Here is a 19,963-nt window from a genome sequence, read left to right on the forward strand (position 1 = left end):
AAGTGCCCGTTGGGTTGTCTGTGGACGAAACAACCGTGTCCGACCGAAAAAGTCCCAAGTGAGATGCGCGAGCAAAGAAACTCTTTGCTGCACTACATGCTCACGTCGAGATTCCCCAGATCGAGGTCACCGGACCGAATCCGATGATGAATCACCAAAAGATGCATAAACATATTGTGCTTTCCTGGCACCTTGTGAAAATGTCCCGCCCCTCGCTGGCCTCTGGAACTGGTCCTCGGCATCTTTTCCCCAGATCCACCCCGCTGGAGTTGCCCGCCTTACCTGAATGGGCTTAGGCGCTGAGGTCACAGGCGAACCTCGGCCCAGCAGGGCGCATGGCAACGCTACTCCGCCCCTTCTTCCCCAGAAACCATGCTTCCTTTGATGCCGAGCGCTACCACCACCAGAGAGCCCTTTAAACTGCCGCTTGCCAGATCACTTCTCCCCTTCACGTAACCTTCTTCCATTCTTCTTCTTTCGTCCACAAAACCCTGTACCCATCCCCAGATCCCATTGTAACGCTTCGCGATTACAATATATCAAACCTACAAGCGTCAACACATTCAGTAAACCAGGCACAATGGCATCCCCTCGTAAGTCGAGTCGCACTCTCTGGACTCAGCTGTCACATGCGAGTCGCGGCGCCGATTGCTAGAAGGAAGCCGTAACTGACACGTTTCCGCAATGACAGAGCAGATCCGCACTCCCATTACCGATCTTTTCAAGATCAAGCACCCGATCCTCCTCGCCGGCATGAACGTCGCCGCTGGCCCCAGGCTGGCCGCTGCTGTTACTAACGCCGGCGGTCTCGGTGTCATCGGTGGTGTCGGCTACACACCCGACATGCTGAAGGAGCAGATTGCGGAGCTCAAGGAGTACCTCGACGACAAGAACGCTCCCTTCGGTGTCGACCTGCTCCTCCCCCAGGTCGGCGGCAGCGCCCGCAAGACCAAGTAAGCTTGCTCCTCCTTCCCGGATAAGCTGGCGCATGTGTCGCCTCTCTTGACTTGACCGAGGCTAACCACCCGCTGCGCCCAGCTACGATTACACCAAGGGCAAGCTCAATGAGCTCGTTGACATCATCATTGAGTCTGGCGCTAAGCTCTTCGTCTCCGCCGTCGGTGTCCCCCCCAAGCAGGTTGTCGACAAACTGCACTCTGCCGGCATCGTCTACATGAACATGATTGGTCACCCCAAGCACGTTCAGAAGTGCCTTGACCTCGGCGTCGACATCATTTGCGCCCAGGGTGGTGAGGGTGGTGGTCACACCGGTGACGTTCCCACCACTGTCCTCATCCCCGCCGTTGTCGACCTTTGCAAGAACCACCGAAGCCCTCTCCTCAAGGGTCCTGTCCAGGTTATCGCCGCCGGCGGTATCCACAACGGTCAGCTCCTGGCTGCTTCCCTGATGATGGGCGCTGGCGCTGTCTGGGTTGGTACCCGCTTCATTCTCACCGACGAGGCCGGCGCCCCTGAGGCGCACAAGGAGGCTGTCCGCACCGCCGGCCACGACGACAACATCAAGACCCTCATTTTCACCGGTCGTCCTCTGCGCGTCCGCAAGAACCCCTACATCGAGAACTGGGAGACTGAGCGCCAGCAGGAGATCAAGGAGCTCACTGCCAAGGGTGTTATCCCCTACGAGGCTGACCTTGAGAAGCTCATGAACTCTGGTGACAGCGAGGGCGGCAGCAGTGGTGACGACAATAACGCCTCCGAGGTTGACATCGACGACGCGCTCGACCAGTTCCGCCCCTTCCTTATGGGCAAGGCCGCCGCTGTCTGCAATGAGAAGAAGCCCGCGAAGGCCGTCGTCGATGAGTTTGTCAACGACGCCGTTGCATGGCTTCAGAAGGGCAACAAGATGATCGCCAAGCTGTAAATCTGTAAAAGCCTAGTGTTTCTTATTACGAGTCAGTCGCATTTCGGGGCAGCGTCAGGGCAATTCTGTACCTGGCGTCCCCCAGGGCCTGGAGTTATGAGGCTCTTGTTTTGTATATATCAAGGACGATGGATCTAGGACGGACGACTGCTAGCATATCATGAATGATCTACAACATTTTTTTTTTCTTTGCCCGCTACTGGTATTCCCATGGCCGTGCTTCAACTGAATTTTGTAGCTGTGACTAATCATTTGGTCGGATGGCAGTGCTACCGATCGTCTTTATTTATCAATTGTCGTCGCATTCTCTTGCGCTCATGTCTTGAGTTTCATGGAGCGTCCTCGTTTTCGGAAAATCGGTGGACCCTTGCAGAACCGGGAAGTGGATACTTCACATGCTTTCTGCTGTGGCGCCTGCAGTTACCTGGGGGAACCTCCACACGTCGAACAAAGCAAGCCATTACGAGTACCTCAGGCCATCATATCCAGTATGATGAAAACGAAGCTCAAATCTATTCATTCATATTTATGTATTACCTAAACCAACAAGCAGTTTCATCACTCCCCGTCGCCGGCTCTGTCTGTACGCCTCATATGCTGGGATGCATCAAACCAAAACCCCCAGCACGCGTCCTTCTCCCCTCATTGCCAAACCCGAGACTCACTTGATAGTCCGTGGCATAGCGCACATGGTATCGTTTCTCGCGTCCGCCTGGCATTTTGCAACGTTCCGGTTCATTCCTCTTGTGGCCTTGTATGAGACCCCAAGGACTGTTCTCCTTCGCAATAACGGGGTATGGGCCGCATGTATTGAGTCTTGATGGCGAAGTAAAATCAAAAGCGATATCGTTCCCGTCTATACAGCTTTACAGCTTTATTTTCGTCTTCGGCCCGCTCAGCTTCCGAGGTAAGCGCGGATAGCACCCTGCAGCTTCTGGCTGGCCTCGCCTGCCAGCTGAGTGAGGTTCTCGAGATCATCACCAGCCGTGATGCCGAATCTGCGAATGAAGTCCTTGGCTGCGCCCTCGAGGTCGCCGTACTCCTCCACGGGCTCGTCCTCGGGACGACCGAAGTATGCGTTAGACGAGATCGAGGTGGCACCCTCGAAACCTTGCAAACGCGTCTTCGCCTCAGCCTGGGCGTTGGGGTCGAATGAACCCTTGCCGAAGAACTCGTCGGAAGAGATGCCCTTCTGGGTACCGAACTTGCTGCGAGCGTAGTTTTCGCTGTCATCTACAACATCGTTAGTCGCACTTTCAGGCTATGGTCAAGTCAAATTCCTTACCCTCAGTCTTGGCCTTGATGGGACCAACAGAGCCGAAACCACCAGCGGCGGCCTTTTTAGGTGCTGCGGCACCCTTGGGCCCACCAACCTGACCGAAGCCCAGCCTGGCAACACCCATGCCCAAACGCTCCACCTCTGCGTTGGACTTCTGGCGGGTGTGGCTGGATGATCCGTAGCCTCCCTGGGGGCTGACAGGGGTAGGAGCCGCGATGGGGTCCGCCTTGGTAGAAGCCTTCTTCTCCTCCTCAGCGTCAGGATCGTAGCCCAACTTCGCGATGCGCTCGGCCTCCTCCTTGGCCTTCTTCTCGGCCTCGTCAAAGTCGATAACGTCGCTGGTAACCTTCTTGACTCCAAGCTTGGGCGCTTTTTTGGCACCAAGGATATTGGCCTTGCGCGGCGCGCCAGTGGCGGTTGTCTTGCGAAGGGCGGCGGATGTGGTTATACGGCTGGCAGCAGGCTTGTTGTCGGCTTCGGTCTTGGACAAAGGAGATGCAGACCGAGTAATGTCCTTGCCAGCACCATTGTTGGCGTTGAGGAAGGGAGAAGGGGTTCGGCCAACGGTCGGAGGGGTCGCTGTGCGAGAAATGGGAGGAGTAGGCTTCTTGATGGAGGGCTTGTCCCAGGATGAGAAGAAATCATCGTCGGGCTCGCCAGCAGGGGTCGAAGTGTCGGCATCGGCGGCATCATTGATAACAACCTCGCCGGGGTACCTGGATAATTAGCTGGTCGCGCATGTGAATGGGATATAGTTCTCCTACGTACTCTTGGGCATCTCTCGCTGCGCGACGCTTCAACTCGTCCTTGTACTTGGTCGCAGCGTTGGATTGGTACTTGGTCTTGGGGTCCTTGCTGTTGAGAGCGGCAGTTCCTCCGTTCTGCTGGAAGAACTTGGTTGCCGACTCATTACCGCCAACCTTCATCAAGCGGAGCTGATCCCATTGCCACTCTATCGCAGGGATTAGCCAAGGGAAAAGAAGAGCATCGCGGTCGGATACATACGGTCGAGGTTGGTGGATCGGACGAAGGAGATGTGAACACCAAGGTTTCGGTGGTTGGAGGAGCAGTCAAGGCAGAGGTAGATGCCAAAGGGGACTGATGTCCAGGTCGGGTACTTGGCGCCGCAATCGAAGCAGATCTGTCGCGCACAGTCTTGTCAGCACTTGACTGCAGTCGAAGCCATGAAAGGGAGGCACGGATGTTGGGCATACCTTGTTCGCAGGCTTGGTCTTCAACTTCTCAAAGATCTTCAGCGACTGCTGCTTAGAAGCGAGGGCAGCCATGGTGAAGGTGTGTGCAACAGATCAGTTATGTGTTTGTTGTCCTGAGGTTGAAAGCGCAACCGCTGCGAAGTTGTAGGTTCGAAGGGTGAGAAAGAGGTGCAGATTGCGGGTATATGGGGATGCGCAAGAGCGATGCAGGGAGCGGAGATAATTGAATTTCGTGTCCAAAAGTTCAGGAGGCAGTCGCCGCCTTCGGTGAAGTGGCATGTATTGGAAGAGCTAGGCCCGATCCGGTTAGTAAACTTTTCCCCACAGTGGATTGGCAGGTCCAATTCTGCCAAGGGCGGTCAAGAGGCTTTTGCAGAGCTCGCCCGGCCCAGCCAAGCTGGTATACGAGAGCTCCAGCATTCGACTGCCGAGCTCTTCGACAACCACCCTTTTTGCCCCTGCGGTTGTACGATGGCCGACGCCAAACCGCCATGATGAAGATGAATACACGTGCGATCGCGATTCGTGCGCCTACGGGATTGGGCCTTGCGCCTCGACTACACCCCTTGCTACTCCAGAGAAGCTATGCGACACAGACCGGTCTAGGAACAACTGCTGCGCCTGGGTCGAAACGAAAAACAGTCACGCCATTCAACGATAATGGATCCGTTCCTTGGTCGCAGCTTTCGATGGGAGAAAAGGCTGCCAGGGCAACGCAGCAGAGCTTCAATTTTGGGTTGATTCTGGCTGGTCTGGCAGTGACGGCAAGTCATACGACCTCCTACCCCGCGGCAAGCCTCAGCTAACGCTCGGTGCAATGGAACAGGGCGGAGTGGTATACGTTTTGTGGTCCGATGTGTTCTCCCCGGATAGCAAGGTCGCCCATTTCAACCGTGTCGTCGACAGAATCAAAAGCGATCCAAAATGCATTGAAATGCTAGGAGACCCAAAGAAAATTTCCGCGCATGGGGAGGAGACGAACAACAAGTGGCGGCGGGCTCGGCCGATCGCGTACGTTCCCGGTGTTTCGGAAGATGTTTGCATACAACTGACTGGATTAGCTCAACCATCAACACTGATTCGCGAGGACATGAGCACCTGCTGATGCACTTTCACGTATGTAACTAGAGACCTTCCAGCTTGATCCTTCGCTAAACCCTTCTAGGTCGAAGGGCCCCTCAACAAGGGCGTTGTTTACCTGCACATGATCAAGACGCCAAGCTCTGGCGAGTTTGAGTACAAATACCTTTACATTGATGTAAGGGGCCAACAAAGATATTACCTGGAGAACGCGGATACTGCGACAGGTTCCGGGAAGAAGGGTGTCAGGTTCCTCGGAATTAACTGGGGCTAATTGTACGATACAAACGGGAGGTTGGACGGGACATGGTTGAGGAGCATTTCTTCGTGTTGTAAGATAGCAACACCCACATTGGAGGGTGAAGAAGGTTCAGTACTTGGTTCTAGTACAGCAATCAGCGGTGGCATTCCATCTTAATCTTGATGTTGTCTCCTGGGCTTGTGTGGGGTTTTCGCATCGCAGAAGCAACTGTTTTGGGACAGTGCTCGTTCTCAAGACGATCTACCAGCTCGACCTTGCATTGCCGCAACTGTTATGATAGACCAAATACTGACTTGTCAACGAACGTGGCATCGAATATTACGTAGTGAAGTCAGCTCGAGCCATTGACTTGCTCTACAGTTAACGCACCACAGAAGCTCTTTGCGTGCCTTTTTGGTATACGGGTTTGCCCTTCAAGATGGTTTATCAGTGAGTTTTAACCTCAAACACTCACCTTCCATCACTTGGTCGATGTCCTCGTACTACTGAATTCCCTTATAGATCTGCAGCAGACCTTGTCATGCCTTTGCTCGGTTGACTTGAACAAACGACCGGAAGCCAATATTGCAACAATGATGGCTTTGTCGAGCGCGAGCCCAGCCCTATCATATCTGCATAAACCAGATCACTGCTTTCACTACCTTTCCTTTGGAGATGATTAACGATGAAATCATCGTTAGAATGGAAGGAATGAACAAAGACTTTTATGCTATACCAAGCTTCTTTCATCTGCTGTAGTCTATAATCCACAGCCCACAGTGAACGAACGCATGAGGAATGACAAAAGAACACAGGGGAACAAATTGATCAAATACAGACGGGCCAACTCGGCCGGTATTTCTCATGGCTGTTAGAAAGAGATATGGTGGTTATCTATGGTGAAAGGGGATCTGATTCCTTCAAAGTTGAGCCGAAAGGGCAGGGTTACCTAGACCAGACTAACAATTTGAAATGAGAAACTAGTCAAATGCCTTGAAGTAGTAAGCCATGATGTTTAGTCAGTAGGCCAGTATCTCCTTCGTCTGTTGTGTTCGTACCTCAACCTGCTTGGAATAGTGTACTTCCAGAGAAAAGTCGGCATCCACTACTCTGGAACTGAAGAGAGGCTTGAGCACACATTATGTCTACACCAACAAGGTTAGTCTTCGAAACGTGGTACTCTTGAGTCTTCGATCAAAAGTCTCTGTCTCCTCTAACTGTCTGTGTATCGGACAGATAAAGCAACCCAGGTGCCTTCGGCTAGGAGACTGATCAAAAACTTGAAGGTGTGCTTTTTGAAGGAGAAAACCATTCAGCGTGACTTCCAGGTGCAACCCCCCACAGCATAGTGTAAGAAACCAAAATTCCTCAAGCAGCAGGATGCTGGTGCGCGATGGTCACTATGTCTATGGGGGGTGATTCGATGCCGCGAGATGACTACTTGGCGCGTTTTGTTATTCTAGCCATATGTTCCCCTGACCAACTCCCACTTATGGACCATGTGGATATTGGCAGGTTTCGGCTGACGAAAGCCATAGGACAGAAACCGCGGCCCAAGTCTCCGATATGCCTGGTCTCGGAGGATGAGATGTAGATCAAGTCTAGCTTCCCATCAAGAGAGGCCTTCTCACATATCCAACAAAGAATTTCAGGGGCGTCAGGAAGATTATGGTTTCTGTGTCAGAGCCGACTACGGCTTCGTTGAACCCTGGAGTATACCACATTGTTACAACAAATGGAGAATTGCACATGACATGCAGAGGCCTGTTATTGTTGAAGATTTCATGAGACACTCAGAACGAAAACCTGGAGTACTGTGGCAAAACTTCACTTAAAAGGGCTCCGCCGTGCATTCAATTTGGTACTCGGTATATCCACTTGCTTGGAAGCTATGAATGAATCATTCAATAGAGAACCTTAGGCATGTGCCCTTCGGTTTATATCAGGGGAGATTTGAACTATGTATACATATAATGTGTGTACAGCACGGTCTATGATTGTCAGATCATGTCATAATAGTGTGATGTAGTGAACTTCCGGTCCCTCAGTCAATTTCAACGACTCATAACTGCAGAGAACATCTGAAATCGAGACAGGCGTGGTGGGAATACGTCGAAGCCCAAGCTAAAACTTTCTGTAAGAAGTTGGATTACAAACATCAGGCAAATCTGTCTCTATACCCCTCTTAAAGTAATCATCAATAGATAAGGTCGTTTCCAACACTGACTTGGCTAAGGGGCCGGTAGGAGCCAACACTTTTTAGCACTTGGAGACTTGCGTAAAGATCTATAGAAAGGACCTAATCGCAGTAAGGACGAGTTGACTGAACAAGCCAATGAACGTGTGGGCTGTTGAACTACATGTGTCAGCTCATTCGTTCCTTGCCGGTGATTTCATATACCGCCACCACAGTTTCTACTCATGCTTCATCCCGTCTCAATCCTCGATTGTCCCTCAGGCCGGGCTACAGTCGTGCAGTATAGCCACGTGAAGAAATTAATTAGTGAATTCGCCAGGTCTTCACCTTAGATTCATCCAAGTTCAGCCAGGGGTCCGCGGTTGGAGCAAGAATCTTTGAAGATTTATGGTCAATGTAGTAGGCGAATTCCTGAAACGTGCTGTAACTGATACATGATCTCTTACATACAAAACCCTCTGTGTACAATCCTGATTAGGTGCCAAGCCGGATATATTCGATCTAGCCTCAAGCCGACGTTGTGGCCGACGGTAGCTGGACGTTGAGGCTCCGAGTGACCAGTATGGTGACCATGCAGGATATAGATCTCTGTCCATGTCGTAGCCCTCATTGTATTAGCACACTTGGTATCGATCGGCGCATTTTCTATGGCAGGTTCTTAGGTTTGCATGTCTTGAAATAAGCACCGAAAGAATCTAAAGGCACTAGCCCTTATCAGCTCCGGAAGGAGATTATCATATCCGTCAGTCATCATGTACCGTAACAGAGTTCATGGTGGTAACTATCAGATGAAGAGGGCGAGTGAGACAGATTGAGCAAACGTAGATCTATGTAGCTGCGTACAACTCCCGGATCACTTATCCGGAACGAAGTTCGGGTTCACAAATCACAGTGTCGCGCACAGAGAAAAACAACCCCAGACAGGACACCGGAAGGGAAAAATACGATCACTAGACCAATGCGTCTTCTCGGTGACTAGAATGTGTTACAGATGGGGATCTCATTCAGCGAGACTGCGAATGGGTGTGTGATTGACTTCCTTCCTCGGCCCGGGATCCCGCAAAGCCGCCATTTTCACCTTTCAGGAGGCACAAAACGCCCCCGCGCGAATATGCAACAGGCTGCGGGACGGAGGGCCCCAGAGATCCAAGATCGTGGAGAGGGGTGCAGATGCGGCTCTTGACCGACGTGCCAGTGGGCGCTGTGGTGTTGTGGTGCAGAAGGACCGGTGAGGTTGTCGACGGGAGCATGTGGGGAAACCTGGGGAAAGTAGACGTAGTAGATGGGACGAACTCCTGTTGAGGGTGTGATGCTGTATCCTCTATCCTATAGATGCGCCAAGGCACAATCGAACCGCTTGGCTCTCTGGGGAAACCGATCCGGGAATGCAACCGATTGATTGGGGGAGTATGCAATCTGCAAGGAAAGGAAGCAGTTTCGGGCAGCTCCAAACCAGTCTGTCTGTTGCGGCTTCTCTCATTCTCATCCGGCTTACGTTCGCATTCGATGAGTTCCAAGTCTCGCCAGTGCAGCACACATACACACACACACACACACACACACCGGCACCTCCCAAACATGAAGCGATGACAATTCGAGTTAACGAGCCGAGTAGCCGTTAGTGTGTAGTCGCAAATGTCTCCAAATGGGGAGATATCCTGAGCAGTGAGTCGCTGGCCGGGCTGGGCGGAAGACAAATCATGTCGAAAATGCTTTCAATTGGTCCTCGCATCGAGGGCATTATGCCCACGCAAGTCGGGCTCGTATCGACGCAAGTCCAGTTACCTAGTGTATGTATAATAAGGTGAAGGGCTGGGTACTAAATGCACACCGAGGCGCCGATGGTGAGCAGAGGCTTCTGATTGAGGCGGCAAATAGGTAGGAAGGCATTGATACAGGGGAGTTTCTCAAGCTTTCCAGGCATCGAACCCAAGCAGGTAAGCCGAGACTCCTAGTGCTGCTCTTTGTCTGGGGAAGGGGACGAGTTGTGAGCCTGGTCGAGGGCACCACCACGCCACTCGGTGACAGCCGCTGCAGGTTCCAGGATCTTTGGCAGGCGTCTCTTGTGCAATGGGCCTTTTGGCCAAGCTAGGGAGCAAGAACGGCCGAGAAGGCTGTGAGAATCTCAATCAATTTAGGCAAGAGGAAGGACCGAGGGGACCATGGGCGAGGGACAAGGTGGAGTGTATCGGCGGGTATTCCCTACAGTACTGTGTGCCCCTACCATTTTGCCATCCTGGATACCCATGCCACGATTTCGGAACACCTGATAGGCAACGGAAGCCGGGGGGCGATTGGGGAGACAAGAGTTGGGTTTGGGGATCGTTTGGAGGGCTTTGGAGAGCCGGGGGGTGGGCCGGGACGAGGAGGACGATGATCAGGATGAGAGGAAACGAAGAGGAGGGATTGAGGTGACAATCGGAGGCCAAAGGGGTGTTGTGTCGTGTCGTGTCGACACGGGGCCGGGGTTCGGTTTGAAATGCGAACCAAACCAGGCCGGAAGTCAAGAGTGCAGATGGAACGGGAAAAGCCACCAGCTCGTTTCCATTCTCACCACCCCGACCGCAGGCCAGGACCCTCCGCTTGGCCCGCTTGGGGAGCAACTTTCGATGTTTTCCCCACAGATAAGGTCAGAGCCTCTCAGATCCTGCTGTCCCGACAGCTGCACCTCCTCCGAGTCCCGCCTCCTCTGCGCCGCTTTCCCTTGCAAGTTGCAAGCTAGGTACCATGTCCCCCCCTTCCTTGCTTCCCCAGGCCTACCCACCCAGAAACGATGGTGCCTTACCCCGGCGCTTTTCGCCGTTGCTGATTGACGGAAATTGCCCTCCGTTTCTCTTGAATCGGCTTCCCGAACCTGCGCTATAGGGAGAGATGGCGGCGGCAGGTGTTACGCCTATCTGCGAGCCCCGAACCTCGCTCAACCAACTCGTCGACGGCTTCCCCAGATGAATGGGGGTTACCGAGAGTAGGACCAGTCCGATAGTGGCGTCTGCCTTTGCCGCGAATGCATTGTCTTTCCGACCTCAGGTTGAGAGTTCCTTTCAGGGTCTCAATAGTCTCTCCCGCAGTGGGATGGACGGAATCATGCACGCACGGGAAGCAGAAATTCCCCTGAACAGAATGAAACGCAAACTGCTTGTGCAGCTCGGCAGCCTCGACGGTCCTGCAAGGGGTTTAATCTGGAATCGCAAGCCGCTTCGACTATTCGGATACCGTTCCGGCTCTTCCACTGTGCCTCACCAGTCGATTCCCGACCCGTCATTTCTATCCTATCCCGCTTCGCCCTGTACCAGTACCGGCTGGTGTACAACCCCTATGCCCTATTCAGCCGCCACCGAGCCCGAGTTCGTACCGGCTATCCGATCGCTGCACATTTATCCGCCGTCCACGTTCCTCTTCGGGAACTGCCTACCACTAGTATCACTCTACAGCCAAACTCTCGTCAATGGTGTCGCCTCGGCAGAGAGCCGGCTCGCGCAACCGAGCAGAGCGCGGGGGGGGGGGTGCTGTGGCCTGGAACGGTCGATTCGCGTGTTTGAGCTGGAGCAAGCTTGATACAGCAGCAGGCAAATCGAACCACGGCCTGCTTCTTTTCTTTATCATCCGCCAAAAGACTGGCGCGCCAATCAACGCCGTCCGCCTCTCCTCACAAGACAGCCCTGTCGTTTGCGTGTGGCTCAATGAGAAGGAGAGGCTGCAACATGGCGACATCAGTAGTCAGACCAGATGCTGTCTGATGTCAGCAACGGCTTGCTTACAGCCAGTGACAGAGTCGCATCCAGTCCTTCCCTTACGGAGGAGGAGGGTTGATCTTGTGTAAAACTGTCGTGATTGGGCGATGGCGACAGTTTGGACATTGTTGATGCCACTCCTCGTTGCGGAGGACCACGTCCCTGGTGTCAACCACAGCTTCCAGCAAGCTGGCATCTGCATGGCGCACGCCATTCTGTCATCTTTGCTAGGAACATGATTTACATGGACAGTCAGCCGAACGCCGACCTCTATTGGACTTGATAATACCAGGGACCTAGATGAGATCCGGACATGTATTCGGACCCCGGTGCCCGCCTTGGGGGTTCAATTCTCCACTACGCATCCGTTCGAAAGACGACGACTCTCCACGACTTCTTTGGGCTATCACTGCCATTCGCCGTGTGCAAACATCCTTGCCAGCGGGTAAATACTCGCAGACGACCCGGTCTACAGAGCCAGGACTACAAACCATCAACAGCTATGCGTCTTGGCGGACCTACCGCATCCAGGAGGTCCTTGAATCCCATCTTCCCCAGACTTGTGTTTCCTCAATCAATATCAAACGCGCGATGATGTGTGCTCTCCCCCGCACTCTGGCAATTTGCAGACCGCCCGCAGGGTCGCGTCGATCGGCTGAATTCTGCATCGGGTACGATGATCTGTTCAACTTGCAGCTACAGCACAATGGATCATGGTGCCTGGTGATGTCGACTAGTTACAGTTGACATGACTTTGCAGAGTTTGTGAACTCCACAGCGCGGCAGTAATAACGCAAGCGGGCCCATATTGACGATCTATCTCATCATGAAGTCACCCAGGGCGCCGTCCTGCGCCGAGCTCACCTTGCACAACCGGTTGGCTGGCGGGCGAGCGATGTCGAGGTGCAACCAGGCCCCCGCGGGGTCGCAAATAGTCCCGTTACCACGCCGACGACGGGGAAGGCCTTATGCCGGTTCTTGAGCCGGCTGATCAGCTAGAGACACGGGCCTGAGATGCCGTTGCTCGATGAAGCTGGCTGGTGTTGCGGATGACACATTTCTAGGCCCTTGAGCATCATAAACACAGCTCTAAACGACGCGAGGATAACGACTGGTTGGTTTCCAGTCCTGCGGATTTCCAGCACGGAACATAATCGGATGGAACGGACAGCCTTCAGCTTCGCCTCAATCCAGGGATGGTCCAATCTTACTCTTGGCCCATCATGGTTATACCGAGCCCTTGGCTCGCTGACACGCCTCGGGATCGGGATGGGTTGCTTTGACACGGAGCATACCGGTCTGTTATTTTGCCCGAGTGCACGGTACGAAACGGATACTTGGCCTGTCCGAGAGAAAGGAGATCACAGAAGACATTCGCTCGCAGGTGCCCTCGTTTTCTGGCCGATATAAGCGGACTTCATGAGATACTTGTTTGTTGTATGCGCCTGTTGCGTCATCGGAGAGACGGATACGGCGACTAGGCTTATCGCTCACTCTGGCTCAAAATTCCGACTATCCCAACAAGGTTGCATGAAAACACACCTTTCCCCCACAACCCCATAAAACGACGTCAAAACGCACTTAAGATACCGGGGTGAACTTCGTGGGGCAGCTCGTGGGGGCTCACACAACGACAACGCACCATCCTGCCCAAACTGCCTGAAGAGGGTGTGGAAGGGGATGACTTGTACCGAAATAGGCGATCTAGAGCCGGCTGCATGTGGCTCGGAGCTACGATAAGGCAACTTGTTAGTCTCGGGCGCAACCGGAGCAGGCTTTCCAGCGGTTAACCCCCCTGGTTTCGGGGAGTACGGCGCACATGGCGTAGGCCGTGGTAGACCTTGCGCATCACTACGATGTGCGTGTTGGAAGAGAGCCTTCTCTTGCTTGCCGCGCAGGGTAACGCACCAAACGCGAGCCGATGACCACGTTACCTATTTGTCCCACGCTTTCGCGCTATATCGATCAAAGTAATCATCATCGGGAACTGGTGATCAGTTCTCCCTCTCCTACACCTCCATCGCCACCTGATACTCGTCTCCTACCGACCGTACCAGAATGCGATAGCCTCGCATCCCACGCCGGGGCTTTCGCCAAGTTCACAAAAAAGGGAACACACCAACTTGCCGCCTCAGCTGGCTTTCGTATCTACCAAGTTAGCGCCTGTGCTCTGATGGACGCGCAACCTAGCGCCATCACACCATGTCCCCAGTCCTTGGGTCAGCATCAGGCGGAACGGTCAAGTGAATGAGTATCACTGCCCTTTCGCCTAAGCGCCCGCGAATATGTCTCAATTCTGAGATCATGTTTCAACGGGCCCATCAAGAAAGAGACCTTGGTTCAACCCCCTTTCGCCCCGAGAGCGCGACACTCGCTTGCCCAGCCCAGGCATCCGGACTCTCTAGGCCACGGACAAAGTATCAAGCAGAAGAGAAAAGAAAGCAACCCGTTTGACAACAGGCATTGTTACAGGCCCGTCCGCCCAGGGAATTCCCAAAAGATTTGGCAGAAATCCTATCGACTGTCTTACAAGTCAGCCAGATGTCCGCGTCATGTCTCGTCTCGTTTCCCGCATCCGCACTTCCCCGGGAGCATTGGCCGCCTCGACCAGCATGGCAAAAGACAATGCACAACCCTTCTCAGGCGGCCTCGCCCGCGTGCCCTGTCTCGAAAAGCAATTCGTCTCAAGCCTCTTCGAATCGGAACGCATTCCAAGTGTGCCAAAGACGCCATGCCGCTCTACCCCAGACTCCCCGGGCTCCGTACCCCATGGGCTTGCTTCCGTGGCTTTGGCGATCGGCTGGCCAAACCACTACGCCCTTCCCCTTGAAGTGTACGTACCGCATCACCCGTCTGCCATAGGAAAAGAAGTATGCATCTACCACACCCTCCCGAGAGGACAGTGTGCGCCCCCATTCGACCTGTCGTGGCGGAACGTTATGGCGGTGAGCAGGTAAGTGTAATCAGGCAAACTGTGCACGCATGGCCTTGTTTTGCCTGTTGAGGGAGGCAGACGGAACGAACTCGTGCGCATCGAGGCGACCCATGCCGAGGTGAGCAAGAAGAAACGTACAGCAGATGCTGTTTTGTCTTGCTTGGGGATACCCATCATTCAGCATGGGAAGCGATGGCAGTGAGTAGCAGAGAACAGGGGGGAGGCGTTCGCTAATGCCATCCTCATCGCTCCGTTTCGCTCCGCGCTCGGTGTGCGCCTTCTCCGAGGGCGCTCAATAGGGAAGCATTGCAGCGACCTTACGCCAGCGTTGCACCGCGTCCGAAACCAGACCTGTCGATCTGCCCTACGGCGTCAGCGGTGATGATGTGGTCCTCCCTTCTAGCTCGGCCTCATCAAGAAAAGACTGGCATGCCAGCGCCCGACGAGCAAGCCACTATTGGCGCTCTTGCATGTGACGGGCCGTTCGTACCTGCGGGCCCACGACTGGAACTTTTCGAAAAATCACAGGCCGACGATATGGTTCGCGCGCGGCCTCAGCGGCGACAGGGAGAACATTGGCAGTGACATGTGCCTTGACTCACCTCCTGAAGCTAACAGCATCCCGCCGCGCATTCAACGATCCAGCCCAAGGGAAAGCTTGGATCCCGTCCGAAGCCCTGACGGAAGGGATGAGAAGGGCGCGGAACCAGAAGCAAATCAGGTCTGAGTTGCGCGGAAAGCCAGTGGCTTGCTCTTCTTCTCAAGTGACGCCCCAAAGGAACTCGACGAGTCGGTTAAGCACGCAGTTGGGCCGTTCGTTCCTGGCCCAACAGCGACGCTCGCCACCCAACTACCGAGCCCACCATCCCTCCAAAGACGAAAGTGGAAGACAGCAAGGGCGAAAAAGCAACTATCCCCAGAAAGCTAACCCACACCCATTCAACCCCGCCATACACAACACGGGGAAAATGGGCAGTAACATTTTCTGAGTCATCATCGACAGACCTCCGTTTGAGACTGGGGAATCCGCATGTCACTTAGCCCCCCCCTTGAGTTGCCGTTGCGCAAAAGGGACATCCGCAAGTTCCGGGGCCCTGCAAACTATTCTTGGGTTGCCTGGTGTAGCCGTAACGACCAAGACGTGCTAGGGGCCACAAGAAGGAAGGAGAAAGAAAGGGAAAGGGGGAGAAAAAGGTTCTTTCGCCTGTTCCCTATGAAGATCATATGGGGTTGACAATCAACTTTTTCCCATCGTTTCCCTTACCCCACGGAAGAAGACAAGTTTCTGCCAACAATCATATGTCAGGGACTGTGGGGCAGGATGTGATATCATCCCCCAGAGAAATACGTAATGCCGCTCGTTCCAGACCTTTTGGTTTTTATTTTTATTTTTTTGGTACTCCCCAGACTTGGAGGAGGGACGTGAGGGAGGGCTGGAAGTGTGTTTGAAGGGTATCGGTGAGGGTCCCAGAGGAACTGACTCTTGCACACTCACTTGGCATCCGCCGGAAATCCACATCCTACATCATTCCATCAGGTTATCGAAATGTCATCGCCTTTTTCGAGATATGGCATGATCCGTTGGGTGGGCTCCCTTTGACGTAGGTGACGGGCAGGACGGGGACTCGTCCCTAAGAGGACAAGAGGGTATCCCCCTCCCCGCGCCCCGTCCCCATAGGTCGATCAGGTTCATGAGTCGAGGCATGAGAAGCTGGTGATGAGCATTCTGGGGGTTTCGGGGAACGTGAGACCGCCCCGGCAGGCAAGGAAAAAAAAACATAGATACCAAGATACCACGCACATACGTCGTGAAGGTCGATCACCAGGGGGGAGGGTCGCCTGGGGGTGTGCGTGTGTATGAGTTGCCGCCCAGCAGCTCATATCCACCCGAACCCAACCCCCCAGCCCTGGAACGAGATGGGGCTAGAAGGTGTCATGAAAGATAGGGCCGAGATGGGATAAGAGGGGGGAGGGCCGTGGTGGGAGAGCAAAACTACAGAATCCCTAGAATGGAGCTGCTTGTGCTTGTGCCTTGGTTTGCGCCAGCCCGCAAGGACCAACAAAAAAAAAAACAAAAAAAGAAGGAAAAAAAGGGCACTGCCCATGTTGTTCCAAACCACCCCCTGGGACGACTTTCAGCAGCGGGACAGGCGGATCAAGATTGGGGGGGGGGGGGGGGGGGGCGATTGGCCGCCATGGAACTGACGAGTAAGAAATTCCAGACGCTGTCCTTCTGGCAACTGTGACGAAGACCCCTTATCCGAGCATCCAAGCATCCAGAGGAGGACCCCAAGGGCACACTCCCCCCCCCCCGGTTCCTCCCTATGGAAGTGTATACACCCGGGAAAGAGAGAGAGAGAGAGTGTGAGAGAGATAGACAGAGAAAACGAGAAAGCAGCACCCCTGCCTCATGACGAGCGTGTGTTACAAACGAGAGAACCGTCTGTCCTGCGTGTCGTGTCGTGTCGATGGCTTCCCACGCGCCGAGAGGCCTGCCCTGGCAACCTTTGGAACCAGTCAGTGATCAACAGGTCATAGACGACTGGCTGAGCGAGCGCGTGAAGGAGACGGAGAGGGAGAGAGACAAGAGTTGCGCAGATTACGTACGGTAGTAGGAAAGTGTGGGGGGAGAGAGAGAGAGAGAGAAAGGGAAACGCCCGCCCGCCCGCGCACCCCCGACACTGCTCTCTGCGCCCCCTTCCCATCCCATCCCATCCCGCGCTCTCCATCCCCCCCCAAACAAACGGCCGCCTGGGCACGGGTCCGATCATCGGGTCTGTACGGGGGAGAAAGAAGGGGGAAGCTCGTTTGGCTTGTGTGTGTGGGCGGTCTTGTCACACACGGCACACGCACCCCACAGCCGCACCACCTCACACACGGTTTTTGAACACGAGGGACCATTGGTAGGCGTCACAGGCACAACTGTCAAGATAGCAAACGCATGGTATGAGTGCAAAGTGAGTGAAGTAGGGATCTCTTTGGATTCTCTTGCTCGAAAAAGGTCATGTTTCGAGGCATCGAGTTTCTCTTTCTAAGAACAGTCAAGAAAACAAAACGTTCGTCAAGCCAGCCTAGGCGGCGACGTAGTCGTAAAAAAAAAAGAAACCGAGTAACATGAACACCAAATCAGCGCTTTTCTCTGCGCTTGAGAAACCCGCCGCCCGAATGGCTCTCTTCCTGTGAAAGAGGCTCATCATGTACACCGAAAACCAGCCAAGAATTCCCTGCCGCCCCGTCTATAGGTTGATAGATTGAGAAAATCGCCCGTTTACAAACAGACCGTGACACATTTGAGGAAAGACGGGTTTGACGACCCGTTGGCGTTCTCATACACACACACTCTCCCTCCCGAAATCCATAAGCCTTCACGCAAGAGAAAACCCCATCGAGGAGAAATGAGACAGAGAAAAGAAAGTTTGCTTTTTGTTGGTAGGGAGAGGAGTCGCGAATCCAATCTCTGGTTGTTCATCCATCGAGGGAGGAGTCTATAAGTTTCGAGTGTGGCCGCCGCCGTGATAGGGCAGGGGCACCATCGACTTCTTTGGGTTGGTTGGTTTTTTTGTGTATAATTAGGCAAAGAAGTCGTGGTCGGCCAACTCTTAAAAAAATTCGAAATACCCGAAAACGCCGTCCGTTCTACCATCTCGTCTATTGCCCAGGTCGTAAAGTCGTAGCCACTTTAGAGTCCGTTGCGTTTACATGCGGTCCATGAGGTCACCGCCGGCGATGCTGCCGCTGGTGGAGCTCCTGCCGCTCTGAAAGCCGTCGTTTCCATCGAGGAGCTGGTGGACGCCAATCTTGGGGACAGGCAGTTTCCTGCTGGCGTCGGGCCGGCTGATGATGTCCGTCAAGGAGGTACCGTTGCGGGTGGGGGTTCCAGCGCTGGTAGGAGCCGGGGGCGGCGGCAGGTAAGGGGTCTCCAGATGAGGCTCGAGGGGAGCCAGAGCGGGAGGGGCCGCGTGCTGCAGAGAAAGGTTGCGAAGAGAAGGCAGCTCGTAGCCCATGGGCCGAAGTCTCGGGGAGTGAGCAGGAGTGGCAATAGGGGTGTGGTCCGGAGTAGGCGACAGAGAGTCGTGGGAGAAGGTGGGAGAAGAGGGCGCCGTGGAGTTGGGCGAGTTGGGACGAGACCGCTTCGCGTGACGAGAGCCAGAGTAGTGGTCATCGTTGTGCTCGTCGTTGGAGTGCGATCTCGACATGTGGTAGGCAGAGAGAGAGGGAAGGTGGCCGCGCGAGTTGTGCAGGCTGTGGGAGTAGTAAGGGTGATGCCTGGCAGAAGATCCGTGGAAAGGCGGCGCGGTGAGGGTCTCACGCTCGACCTGGTTGGCGGCCTTTGCGAGGATGGAGATGTCCATGTTGGAGTTACCCTGGAACTGGCGTCCAAAGGGGCTGCCGTGGCCCTGCTGGGCGGGCAGGACGTAGGTAGAGAAGGAGTGCGGGGGCGAGACATTGGGAGACGACAAGCTCGAGGTCGGGGCAGATCGAATCGTCTTGGGCGCCGGGGGAGGGGCCATCATTCCATCCTGGGGCATGTGCGACTGAGGACCCGAGTTGTACTGGTTCTTGCCTCGCCTCGAGTTGGGGTTGCTGTGTATTCTCGAGTGACGGGTGAGCTCGTCGGAGCGGGAGAACTTCTTACTGCACCCAGGATACTGGCAAGCGTGAGGCTTCTCTCCAGTGTGGGTGCGGATGTGCCTCGTCTGGTGCTCAAGGCGGTGGAAGGCCTTGTCGCACAAGGGGCACTTGTAGGGACGAGGCAGCTCGTTGGGGTTCTCGGCGGTCTGGCCGGGCAGAGGGCCCTTGGGCTTCAGCTCGTTGAGCTGACCGAGTCTCGTGGTTTCCATGGCGTCGCCCGACAACATGTTCTCGTTCTTATCGGGGTTGAGCAAACTTGAAAAGTTGAAAGGAGACGATTGTGTCTGTTGCATGTGATCACCCATTGGCCCTGATGATCCAGAGCTGGGCGCCTTGGTACGCAGTAGGGAGATGCTTCTTTTCTTCCTTTGCAGTAGTGGTCGACTTGAATGTCGTCGAGGGTAAGAACCGGCTCAAGTATCGTGAGTGCGGTTCCGAGTAGTGGTTGGCGTTGTTGCTGCGAAGAGTGGGCGTGGAAGAGTCGAGAGAGCGTGGGTGAGGTGGGTGTGTGGGTGGTTGGCGGGATATATAAGTTATGCGAGTCGAGTTCGGTGCTGTGAGAGTGTGGGTGGGTGGGTGGTGTGAAAAAGCTTTGGCTTTTTGGGGGGGTTACTGAGGGGTGTGTCCCGGGGTAAGGTTGCTGGTCCGCGAGGGATGACAGAAGGTTGGCGTAACAATTTCTTTTCTTTCCAAAAGAAGGAACAGAGCAAAGTTGGGGGAGGAAAGGACGGGGCGGTAGTTTTAAATGGCAAGAGGGAGGGTAGAGAGAGCA

At 54.3% G+C, this 19,963-nt stretch overlaps 4 protein-coding genes across 4 annotated transcripts; 2 read left to right on the plus strand and 2 right to left on the minus strand.

Annotated features, from left to right (window-relative positions):
* Positions 1-684: 684 nt before the first annotated feature.
* Positions 685-1,882, plus strand: ColSpa_05825 (putative nitroreductase HBN1; the record flags this gene model as incomplete). The annotated part of the gene is made up of 2 exons (XM_049272037.1): positions 685-953; positions 1,039-1,882. The coding sequence occupies 2 exons, from the start codon at positions 685-687 to the stop codon at positions 1,880-1,882; spliced, it is 1,113 nt and encodes a 370-aa protein (XP_049127994.1).
* Positions 1,883-2,777: 895 nt separating this feature from the next.
* Positions 2,778-4,447, minus strand: ColSpa_05826 (ADP-ribosylation factor GTPase-activating protein glo3; the record flags this gene model as incomplete). The annotated part of the gene is made up of 5 exons (XM_049272038.1): positions 2,778-3,115; positions 3,168-3,877; positions 3,930-4,113; positions 4,167-4,302; positions 4,376-4,447. 5 exons carry the CDS (start codon positions 4,445-4,447, stop codon positions 2,778-2,780), a joined length of 1,440 nt encoding a protein of 479 aa, XP_049127995.1.
* A 745-nt stretch (positions 4,448-5,192) lies between these two features.
* ColSpa_05827 (mitochondrial import inner membrane translocase subunit tim21) lies at positions 5,193-5,729 on the plus strand (the record flags this gene model as incomplete). Its single annotated transcript, XM_049272039.1, has 2 exons — positions 5,193-5,411; positions 5,541-5,729. 2 exons carry the CDS (start codon positions 5,193-5,195, stop codon positions 5,727-5,729), a joined length of 408 nt encoding a protein of 135 aa, XP_049127996.1.
* Positions 5,730-18,254: 12,525 nt separating this feature from the next.
* On the minus strand, positions 18,255-19,418 carry ColSpa_05828 (DNA-binding protein creA; the record flags this gene model as incomplete). The annotated part of the gene is made up of 1 exon (XM_049272040.1): positions 18,255-19,418. The coding sequence occupies one exon, from the start codon at positions 19,416-19,418 to the stop codon at positions 18,255-18,257; it is 1,164 nt and encodes a 387-aa protein (XP_049127997.1).
* Positions 19,419-19,963: the final 545 nt, after the last annotated feature.

The sequence above is a fragment of the Colletotrichum spaethianum genome (assembly GCF_022836535.1).
Source record: "Colletotrichum spaethianum MAFF 239500 DNA, contig13, whole genome shotgun sequence".
Lineage (NCBI taxonomy): Eukaryota > Fungi > Ascomycota > Sordariomycetes > Glomerellales > Glomerellaceae > Colletotrichum > Colletotrichum spaethianum.